Source organism: Lepidochelys olivacea (genome assembly GCF_965140295.1).
Source record: "Lepidochelys olivacea isolate rLepOli2 genome assembly, chromosome: 11".
Classification (NCBI taxonomy): domain Eukaryota; kingdom Metazoa; phylum Chordata; order Testudines; family Cheloniidae; genus Lepidochelys; species Lepidochelys olivacea.
Window position 1 is genome coordinate 38,219,854 of NC_140421.1, and position 12,168 is coordinate 38,232,021.

A 12,168-nucleotide genomic window follows, 5' to 3' on the forward strand; every position below is an offset into this window, starting at 1 on the left:
ATCTTTAGCAGCCACTCAAACATGGACATTACATTTTCATACTCCACACGGGGGACACTGTAATAAACAAAGTGGAGCAAGAGAGTAGAGAGGGTCTGTAAGGGGAGAAAAAATACCCAGGAAAACTAGAACTAAGTCAAAGAGAATAAGGACAGGTCTACACTTAAAACGTGCTTAGGTGGGTATCACTGTGTTGCTCAAGTGTGTGGATTTTTCACATCCATGGGCGACACAGTTGTACCAAAAAGTCATTTTGTAGTGTAGACCTGCCCTAAGAACAGGACATGTGGGGGTAGTTTGTCTTCAGAAAAGTGAAAACCTGACATAGGATATCCTGCCCTCCTCCCCCAATATCATCTATGCCAGTCTATCTTTTTGATAAGGAGGAAGAGGGATCTTTAAAAAAAAAAAAAACACTGTTCACCTTGCCCTAGGAAACAAAAAAAAATAAAAAAACCAAAACCCAGTTTAACTAGTTTGTAACTTCATGAACAAACTTCTTTCATCAGTCTCCACAAATCATTTGCAAGACTTCAAGCTTCCAAGAGATTCACACAACCCTACGTCTCCTTTCACAGTAGAAGAGGCTTTCCAAATGAGGGAGCTTTCGCAAGTAACTGAAGCAACCCAACGTTTAATGTCCTAAGCCCTACCTTCAAATTTTAAAATTGTAACTACTTGCTGTGATGTGCTACAGGGCACTTAGAGTCAGTGCTGTAAACTTCACTAAACAGGGAAGGCCTGGGAATTCTGAAATGGCACCGAGCATAGTTAGCTGCAAGCAGAAACAAAGACTGAGTCATAGTCAGTGGCACTCTCTGCTGACACCTATTATCAACAGACAGACAGCCCAGTGTCCCCCCCTTTGGGGTTAACCCTAACAAAGCACTCACCTCTACTGTGCTGCAAAAAAGGTAGGATCGCAGGTTTCACTACTCGCAGAAGTAGTGATGACCAGATTACCACTAATGAAGAATTTATGTTTTGCAACCATGCGCCTTTCTGCTCATCTGCACCACAACAAAGCACTTCACAGCCAATAGCTTTACAAACACTAAAGTACTGCAGAAGAGGTTCTTGTTTTCCCCTAGCAAACAAGGAAATGTTGAATCATGATATTAATGGTAAGACTAAGGAACCTTTGTAGGTAATAGTACTAACAAGAGATTGCCATTGGTCCCCTTTGTTTTCTCTTCAAATGGCTGTCCAGCTTTCCCTCCTTTTCCTTTCTAAGGTCTTTGCCCAATCCACCCTCTTACTTGGTCCCCAACTCCTCTTCTCAATAATAATGCTTCTTTGAGCAATCAAAGTTAAGACTAGAGGCTCCATGTTGCTTCACCTGGCATAGCTTGTGTGTAACAAGAACGGAATGTTTCCCACAATATTTGTAACACATGCTTCATTTTGGAAAGCAGAATTAAGCCAGACGTGTTTATACTCAACCTAAACAAGCTTAGAGATCAAAAATCTGATCTTGGTTTCTGTTACTATCACGTTACCTGAAGTGTGCTGATTTTATTTTTTCAAGTAATATTTCTCCAATTGTTAGTTCCACTACATAAAATTCCATTGTCATTTTTAAAAACAGTAAGTCATCCACATCTCTCCAATTCATATGGTTTCATTGAAATATTTCATCTTTTAGGCACAAATGTGCAGCTGTATGGAAGAGGAATTGGAAATTTAAGTCCTTAGGGTAGTGAAGATTGAATGCTTCTCTGAGAAGAGAAAAAAAAAAAAAAAAGAGACAGCCTGAACACAGGAATCTCAAATTAGCTATTCTCATGGCACCCCCTAATGGCTAATTCATATATGTGAACAGAGCCATTCACTTGTTTTTCCGAATCTCAAAGTAAGTTACTGTACTACAGCCCAGCAGCTAAGGACAGGAGTGGAAAGAAACCAGATTAAAGGGGTAACTAATTGCTGAAATAGGTAGTTCAGCCAAAGATGTACAGACCTAGACCTAGAAGCTCTAGAGATCCATTTCCTAGCTACTCATATAGATAATCAGAGTGATGGTGAATCATTAGCAAAGATTTTTATTTGTTTGAGAAGTAATTGGAAATGTATGTTCAAAATTTTCAAATCCCCTTCGCCATGTGTTACCCTTCAGAGTATGTCTAAGTGACCAACCAACCACTTTCTTAGAAAATATATAATGATGGAAGTTGAATGCTGCCTTACTTATAGTTTTCCCGACTGCACAATTGCTTTCTAAGGCCGTGATCCTAGCAGCAATACAAGTACAATCCGGGCACCAATTAAGTTAATGATAGAACCTGCACTGACTTCAATAGGGCCCTACAAGATAAAGTGCTTACTACAGTAAGTACTACAACTGACCACAAGCACTATGCCCCATCATGTGTTATTTAGGATCATGCCCTAAAAAATAAGGGCTAGGATGATAGCTGAATGCAACCTTAACTATAACTTCCACTAACATAAAAAGTTACACTAAAGCTCAAAGGTTTGAGAATGCTGTGTTAGGTGTCACACGAATTCCTCCCTTTGCAACTAAAATAGCAAAATGAAAGGTCTCTACTCCCTCTTGCATACATCACAAGAGTCCTCAAATTTGAGTTCTGCATCTCTACACGGATTTGATAAGGTTTGCCTAAGTTCATTCTTCAATATTTTTTTATTTTTATAAGCTTATTCAAATGAAAGCTCTAGTACAATTTTGGACGCTGAAATCAGACATTTTCACAGTACCTGAGAATAAACACGGAGACCCAAACCGTTTCCATATTGAATGTGTCTGAATTAATTATCAAAAAGAAGCTTGTATTCTAATGAGTGCAATAGTGTTTACACCCCTGAACCAAAGCCTTTTCTAACTTAATGCTTTCTGTAACTATAATTATTACCATGTCAATGTAGAAGGCAGAGTACACTTCATTTTTATTTTGCACTTAAATCAATGTAATACAAATGCACTGCTGCCCTCTCCTGGACATGTGACTATTAAACTATATGGTTAGAAATCCAAACCTTTTAAAACTCAGAGCTGTTTATTTGCTTTTTTGATTGAACTTCATATTCTATATGCATCTGTGCATATACATTTTGAATACACCCAGCCCAGCAGCTGTTTTCTTCCCAAGCCTTGAACAGAGCTCTCACCCAATATTTACATACCCACTATTCCAGCGTGTCCCAATTTATCTTCTGCTCTTCTAGCCATGCCTATTTTAAGGGCTTGTTCCCATCAACCCCCAAGTGTTCAGCCCCATACTAGGTTTTTCAATTATTGAGCAAGGAATATTTTTCAGTTATATCCATTCTCCCATAAATTCTACCTCTGGCTAGATTATTCCCATATTGTCCAGTTCCACTTCTCTAGCAGTCCCCCAGTAGCTCCTACCACATCTCCAGCTGCAAGAGTCAGGTCTCAAGAAGTCAAGTTTTGTTTGTTTGTTTTTTTAAAGAAATAATGAAATTTTTTGCCTTCTTTTGGTTTCTGAGCTTTTGGTTTCTGAACCTTTCCAAGCTTCTCTACAACCATGAGCATTAGAAACCTATTTCACTTGTTTTTATGTAAAAAAAAAAAAATCTCTGCTCTCATTATTACTTAACTCCAGAAGCTGGAGCTTTCAATTATTATATACATACACTCGGAGACTTGCAATAAAATAGTGAGTGCAGGCAACACCAGTGGTGAGCTGGAGCCGGTTCCCACTGGTTCGCTAGAACCGGTTGTTAAATTTAGAAACCCTTTTAGAACCGGTTGTTCTGCGAGGGACAACCTGTTCTAAAAGGGTTTCTAAATTTAACTGGCTAAAAGTGGCACCCTAGGCACCGACTCCCTGGAGCACCCAAGGGGAAAATTTGGTGTGTGCAGAGCACCCACCGGCAGCTCCCCGCCCCAACCCACCCCCGGCCCCAGCTCACCTCTGCTCTGCCTCCTCCCCTGAATGCGCCGCTCCACTCTGCTTCTCCGCCCCCGCCCCCCAGGCTTCCCGCAAATCAGCTGTTCACGTGGGAAGCCGGGGCAGGCTGAGAAGCAGGCAGCAGTTTCGCACTCAGGCCCAGGGAGGCAGAGGTCAGCTGGGGCGGGGAGGCGCGGAGGGCCGTCTGCACCGCAGCAGGTAACCGGGGGGTGGGTGTTCGTGGGTGCTCCGGGGCTGGAACACCCACGGGGAAAATTTGGTGGGTGCCCACCGGCAGCTCTGCACCCGGCCCCAGCTCACCTCCGCTCTGCTTCTCCACCCCACCCCCCCCGGCTTCCCGTGAATCAGCTGTTTGCACAGGAAGCCGGAGAGGGCTGAGAAGCAGGCGATGGCTTCACACTCAGGCTGAGGGCGGCGGAGGTGAGCTGAGGCGAGGAGCGGTTCCCCTGCGTCCGCCTCAGCTCACCTCCGCCGCCCTCAGCCTGAGTGTGAAGCCATCGCCTGCTTCTCAGCCCCCTCCGGCTTCCTGTGCAAACAGCTGATTCACAGGAAGCCGGGGAGGGGGGGGTGGAGAAGCAGAGCGGAGGTGAGCTGGGGCCGGGTGCAGAGCTGCCGGTGGGCACCCACCAAATTTTCCCCGTGGGTGTTCCAGCCCCGGAGCACCCACGAACACCCACCCCCCGGTTACCTGCTGCGGTGCAGACGGCCCTCCGCGCCTCCCCGCCCCAGCTGACCTCTGCCTCCCTGGGCCGGAGTGCGAAACTGCTGCCTGCTTCTCAGCCTGCCCCGGCTTCCCACGTGAACAGCTGATTTGCGGGAAGCCTGGGGGGCGGGAGCGGAGAAGCAGAGTGGAGCGGCGCATTCAGGGGAGGAGGCAGAGCAGAGGTGAGCTGGGGCCGGGCACAGCGCGGGGAGCTGCCGGTGGGTGCTCTGCACACACCAAATTTTCCCCTTGGGTGCTCCAGCACTGGAGCACCCATGGAGTCGGCGCCTAAGGCACCACTTTTGATGTGATCAGTGGGGGGAGTGGCCGCTCCCCCTGCTCCCCCATTAGCTACTCTCCCCCGCCCCTAGGAGCCAGAGGGACCTGCCGGATGCTTCCTGGGAGGTGCCCCAGGTAAGCACCTCTGGGACTCCCCACCTTGCCCCCCGGCAGGTCCCTCTGGCTCTTAGGAGTGGGGTGGGCACCCACTACGGTGGCCCACGAGACCTTCCTGCCCGGTTCTGGGGGCAGTCAGGGGACAGGGGAGGGGTGTGGATGGGGCAGGAGTCCGAGGGGTACGGCGGGGGGGGACAACGATCCCCTCGTGGGGTGAGGAGGGAACCAGTTGTTAAGATTTTGGCAGCTCATCACTGGGCAACACTGCTTCCGATTCATCCTTCAAATTCAACTGTAATCCCTTCTGGAGCTAAGCTACTTTGCCCACGCCTCTTGACAGTTTAACAAAAACAAAACAAAGAAACATCGCGCAGGCCACTTCCCATGTTTCCCGACCAATGTTCACACCTACAGATTACGTTTTGGAATAAATTTGGGTTCTTTGACTGTCCCCATACCAAGTTAAGCAAGCACAAGGACCTACTCCTCCACCATGTTTTACAGCATATTAGGAAAACAGTAGTTGGAGACAACTTACAAAATTTGAGATAATCCTCCATGTCAACTGTGTACGTGCATCCTGAGCAACGTCTGTTCAGTTTGGCCTCTTCTAGATTAGAGTCCTACAGCCCTCAGTCCCTTCAGAGAGGAGTAAGGGGCTACAGAGCCGTCCACCCTCCAGCACCCTGGCTCAAATCCAGCACAGTTAGTGACAGTCAACACCTCACACTGGTGCTTGGTGGCCTACACAGGGGGAGTTGGTGGTTTCAATCCAGTTCTTTAGCAGGAAAGTACCCACACCTAGAAACTCCACCACAACTGGCACCTTTCACAGGCAAGAGGCCAGGGACTGAACAGTCATGGAAAATTAGCTATCCCCTTAGGCTAGGAGCCCTCTCAGAGCTAAGACAGGTAACAAGAAGCTTACACTACCACTGCTTAGAATCAACCCCTTCTGTGAAGAAAAGGCTTGTTTCAACAATTCTCATTCCAGAACTTTTCCACCACCACAAAATTCATTTAACACTTTGTGCCATCAGAATACATTTCTGATATTAGAACACGTGTTCACTGTCATGATCTTTAACAGATTAACCCAAGATACAGCCAATGCTAACCATTCTGAAGTCATGAGTCAGGCCCAAAGGTAGCATGAGATTGGTTTAAAAATAATGCAAGATTTAAAAATAAGTGGGGTCTTATTTGCCTTCTCAGCGTTGAAACTTTCGAGTGCACACAGCTTATGATTCTGGGCTTCTCTGCAACCACAAGGGCTAGAAACTTTAAGGTTTTTGTTTTGTTTTTATTCTCAAGCAGTTATTTAATTTCAGGAACTGGGGTTCTAAAAGAGCAGCCTCCAACCACCATGAGATTCATGATAAAGTTACAAAAAAAAAATCCACAATAGTTAAGGATTTGAGTACATTTGTGTCAGTTTACATGCCCATCAATACTTTGTTTCAATCACAGAGAGACTCAAACAACCCTGGAGTCCCTCATCAGAGCTATTGCTAGAAACATCTAAACAAGCCATCAGGTCAACACTGGCATGCAAGAGACAATCACTGTTTCACTGAAGTGAAGTTTGAAAAACCATCACCTGTAGGTTCTTATGATGAAGATAAACATGTAGGTGCTTTTAAATCGTGATGGACAGTATACAATGGCTGCCATTTTAATTGCTGTATGATATAAAGTCACTTAAAAACTTTAAGTTGCAGTGGAATATGGACCATTTCGGGCACCAACACTGGTGGTGAGTAGTTTCAAAATTCTTGGATTTGTTCATGAGATTGGTTTGATTCTGCAAGTTCAGGATTGGAGAGGACTCAAGCTCAACACCCACAAGTGTTCCAAGGCTTCCGTTGACAGTGTAAGTGCCATATTGGGAAAAAAACAGAAACTCACTGTTTTGGTTTCCACATATCTTATGACAGCAGTTTATTTCATACATGTCCCAGGGTCAGCATGGCTCACAGCAATCCTCTTCCTGAAATTGCAGGGTCAGGATAAAGTTTATCAACTTCAAGCTTGTGTTGTGGTGATCTCATTCAATTTCCATCCACTTGTTAATTCAGACACAATCAGAAGCTAATATTCTTGTTGTTTGGATTGGTTTTTTTTCTCTTTTAGAAGAATTTGTTAGTAATAATGTTTGCTTTCAGTATTATATTTGATAGCACCCTATAATGTAATTTTTTTTCCTTTTAGCATAATACAATCAGTCTAGCCACAAAGGAATCAAGACACTTTCCTTGGAGTTGTATTTTATTTAAACTGAGGATAAAATCCTACTCCCATTGAAGTATTGCTATTGACTTCACTTCAGTGTGATCAGGATGAGGCCCCAAGTTCTAAAGTGTACTTCTGCTCATAAATTGGATGCACAGTTATATATTTGGAAAATGTACAATACTAATAAGCCTGAAAAAATACAGTGGAACTTATCTTAAAAAAAAAAACACAACACATGGAAAGGACTGGCAAAAAAAAAAAAGAATAAACTTTAAAGTCATAATGGAAACCACATTCTTGCTTAAGACAAGAATTTCCTTATTATGCCTATTTCTCCACTTGAACAGTCTTCCCCAGCCTCAAGCCTCGTGACACAGCAGTCTCCAGGATTTCAAAAAAGATAAAGAAGTCTTTTGGAAAAGTTGCCTAATAACTGTAGCCTCATCCAACTCCCTACTCAGCTCTTATGTCTCAGGACGGATGGTTCCACTCTTCATCTGGTTTCTCTGAGCACTTGGTAGGCCTGCTCTGAACAGGACAAGGCTGACCAACTCCCTTTTCTACTAACTTCTTAACCACTGTAAAAATCTCAAAAGATAAACTCCTGGGGCCTTCGGAGGAAGGGAGATGGCTGAGGTGGGAGGAATAGAGGACCATCCGAATTCTGAGCTTAATGTTCACCCTTCCTCCAGTTACTATTTGAAAAATGTTTCCTACCCTCAAGAAGAGGGTCAATGCCTAAAGATTCCTGTTTTCACCAATCCCTGGCTCTTAGTGCAATTACACCTGCATGATGTCACTTTATTTTCCACTATGACCTCTAAAGATGCATGCGTATTCTACATTACAAAATGCAACCCGACTTCAAGATACACAGAATTGTTATAAATGTATTTATATTGAGTTGGAGTGCCAATAAGAAGTTTCCTAGTATTATGCTATTGCCAGGAAAATCAGTACTAACGTATATTAAACTAGGTTTTATGGGGGAATGGGAGGGTGGAAGATAAGTCACACTTCTCTCACATGATCAAATTCAGAAAGTGTCCGGCTACCATTACTCTGTCTGAAAATGCTAAGAGGGAGGAGATTATTTCAAAATGCAAAGTTAACTCTGTAGAAAACTTATAACCTAGAACTAGTAAATTAACAAACAAACAAAAAAAGGGGGGGGCATATGATTGGGGAGTAGATATCTATTGTAAATCCCAATTTTGTAAGTTTACACTTTTTACAGCCTCGCACATTTTCCCCACTCATTTAAAGCTGCTGTTTAAAGATGGTGTCTTTAGGATTATACCAAGCTGATGTGAACCAGGTTTAAAATAAAGGAATAGGCACAAACAGTGCTGATGCAGCACAGCAGCAGCAAAATAAAAGAGGACATTAGGTAAGAGAAAAAGGTTAACTAAGTGGAATAAGGCCAGAGTTCTGGGCAGCGAGGCAAACTGATCACACATATCTTAGATGCAACAGAAATTACATTATTATACCTGTACTAGCAGGATTGGCATGGATGTCAATTACAGGCATTTCATGCCAAATGCCCTATTAAAATATATTTTAAAGTACTGATGACACGACTTGCCTTCCCCACCTTTCTAGCCTATGGGTTCTTCGAAAAGTGATTTCTGACTGACATTTCACATGTTGCATAAGTTTAGTTGCTCAAGTTCTATTTATAAAATATTTTTAAACAATCAATTCAATATTGAAATAGATTTATATTTTATAGCATCTTAAAATAGCAGCCAACTAAAAACTGTAAGTGAATTAAAGCTTAAATAATTTAATGTCTTCACTAGCTGAAAACTTAACATTTTTCAGTTTATGTTGCAGTTGGCAGATGTTTACTCTATTGGCATTTTTAGTACATGATGGCGTTTACAGCTCTCAGGACTGTCTGTTTTCTTCGCAATTCTAAGGAGGTAAGGGAAGTGTTGGGGTTTACCCTGAATCTAAGAGCAGAGGTGCCCAAACTATGGTCTCGGGAGTACTTAATGGCCGTCCACGGAGAGCTAGCATTGTGCTGGCTTCTCATCTCCAAATGAAACGTTACTTTATGAGATAAAGTTTCATTAAATGCTTTCCTAATGAGAATTTGCTGCAGTTGACTCAGATATTATTGGACTGTGAATGAGAGGGGAGGCTGGTCTGCATGGTCAGGAGACAAACTATATAAAATGTGGCCCGTGCTATAAAGGTTTAGAAATGGGTCTTCGGAGATAGAAGATTATAGTGATTCCCACTGTGGTATAAAGTGAAAAATCCTGTTTTTCCCCCCCTTTTAAAGTTAAATTACAAAAACTCCTTCCAACACATGTTGCAGTCACCACATGGGCAAAGAGATGTGGTGCTCACTGAGCTCCCTCCAAGTCTTCCATTCCTCCTGCGTGTTGGGGTATGTAAAGACCTGGGTAACCGCTTTCACAGTAATAGGGAGTGCGGCATAGGCAAGCACTATTTCTTCACTTGATAGATAAAGTTGCCATCCTTTTCCCTTCCCTGGTTAAGGATCGATAAGTTTTGCAGCTGCATGAGGAATATGGTTGTCTGAAGGATACCCTTGTGCGAAGAAGTGTTACACCCCCCAGATACATAAACGACCTCGGGGCCATGGCCCCTTCCTCCCTCCCCTGTGAACTGCCGATTAAGGGAACTTGTGGCTACAGTAACTGCAAAGAAATGTATCTTCAAGATAAAAAGGTCTGTATAATATGCTTAATGCTCTAAACAGTAAACAGGGGCAGGTATAATTATATTTAGTATAAAGCTATTAATATTCAGTATGTGGACATTCAAACGATCAAACAAGGGTTTTGGGGGTGCTGTATTAAATTTAGGTATTTACATATTAACTGAGATAAAAGAGGCGAACAAGTACCGCAATAAAGAAGTCCATTTACTCAATCTGCCTCTGGGTCCTCCTGCTCCTTCTTTCCATCTCTAACACTGCCTACTTCTTCCCAACCACTATTTCCCAATCACTCTATTTCCAGAGCTGCTTCTCCTCCTCTAGAATATTACCACCACCCAACCTGCCTCAGATCCCTATTGCCTGTCAATGATTTCTAGTAGGGTCTTGTTAACTCAATGGGAATGGACACTCTCGGGGGGGGGGGGGGTGCGTGCGCTTGTGTGTTTCCAGCTTCCTAAAGCCCTATCAGATTTCCTTTTTAGCCTATGTTAGTTATTCTCCTGCTCCTCCTTTCAGCCCTTCACCCTGCCTTCTCCTCCCGACCCCCACTCCTTTCCCCAGGTGCTGCCCAGCTTTCCATCCCTTCCCCCTCACCTCAACGTCCTCCTTGCTCCCCAGCCTGTCTGACCAGGACTCCATTGCCCCCCCTCTGAAAGTACGGTACCCCAAGCAGGAATGACTTTGGTGGAGCAACAGGATTCAAACTCCCGGAAGCAGGACAAGGATTAATTCTAAGGAGAGCTGTGGCAGTAATGGTGCTGCTGTTGCCCAGGTGGGTGGAAGCATCCTAGTGCTGCTGGCAAGTTGAGCCTGCTCAGGGGAGGGTGCCCCTCTCCCCACCTCACAAGAATGAACAGAAGGGGGAATAACCCCTGGGCCTGCACTGCTAGGTAGCAGATGCTCCAGCTGCTTGGCCTTATCGCAGAGATGGGGTGTCTGAACAAACCACTGCTGACCTGCTGGTCCCTGCAGACAAGGCAGCTTTCCCAATGAGCGGTGCTGAACTCATCACTTCCCGCAGGTCCTGAACTTCCATGAGGGCAAAAGTCCCACTGATCCTCTGGTCATGGAACACCCCACCTTCACCTGCAGGCAGTAACTCCAGTGCTTTGCCCATAGCTCCCTGAGCACAAATACCCTACAATTGTCAGAGCTGAAACAATTCTACACTCTCAGGCTCAGGAATGACGTCAGTCTAGTCACGTTTGGGTCCAGCTTTAAAAGTTAGACCTGATCAGACCTCTATGTCCCAGCCCTGCCCTTTGTTTATTAGGGAACAAAAAAAAAATTAAGAGTGAGTAACTTAAACTATATATTTTTGAGTTCACTGAAAAAGGTCTTTTCTGAACTCTAGAGGCTTCTACAATAGTTATGATGAAAAACCCCTTGCTCTTGCAAGTTATATTGGGTCAATAGCCACAAGACTCCTGAAGAGAGTTCCCACCTTAGCCCTTAGTTCCCACTCAAGCCAACCTCTCAGAAAGCCCAAGAGAAGAGCAAAGCCTTGCAGCATGTGGCTCAACAAGTCTGTTGGGTCAGGGAAGAGAACAAGCATTCCTCTCTGGAAGTGCCTTGTTGCCAGCTTCTTCCTAACTGAAGAACTTTTACTGATGTCTTTGTGACTTATAATAATTACATGGAAATGCACACTAACCAGGTAATCCTTTGTAAATATTTTTTGTTGTGTTCTTAACTCTGTATTTTGTGTCCTGAATTCATGACTTCATTTCCTCTGTCTGTGGACCTATATGCTCAACATTTTCTGTACCTCCTAATAACTAAGGATTTTCCTGATTTTATAGCTTTCCAACTAAAAATGTAAAGAAAAAAAAACTCTCCCCCATCTTACCACCTTGACAAGGCACAATAAGGAAGGAAGTCAAAATGACCTAAGACTTTTTGAAGAAAGCTCAACCTCAGAAGCTATTCATTTTCAATAGTCACCATCTGTGAAGGGTTAGTGAGAGAATTGCTACATTCAGACAGTTAAAAATCAACATACTGAGTCTTCCCTCATGCTGGTCTCTGGACAATATCCTATTCCACTGTCTAGAGAAAAAAAAGTGTGAAGAACCTTACCTTTTTTGCTCTTTGTGCTATATCAGGTGTTCTAGTAAGAAGCTTTTCTATCAGGTATTCTCTATTCTGAAAAACCAACATTTGGACAGTTAAACCCAATTCAAGGAAAACAGGAGATTCACATAGATTGTAAAACAGAGCAGATTTACATGTCGGATTAA

At 43.7% G+C, this 12,168-nt stretch overlaps 1 protein-coding gene across 2 annotated transcripts in view; it reads right to left on the minus strand.

The window, feature by feature from the left end:
- Positions 1–12,168, minus strand: part of STK39 (serine/threonine kinase 39) — a 197,660-nt gene that overhangs the window by 108,744 nt on the left and 76,748 nt on the right. For both annotated transcript variants that reach the window (XM_084642577.1, XM_084642576.1), the window contains one exon: positions 12,008–12,073. In XM_084642577.1, coding sequence (XP_084498703.1) covers positions 12,008–12,073 — 66 coding nt within the window. The remainder of the gene's footprint in view (positions 1–12,007; positions 12,074–12,168) is intronic.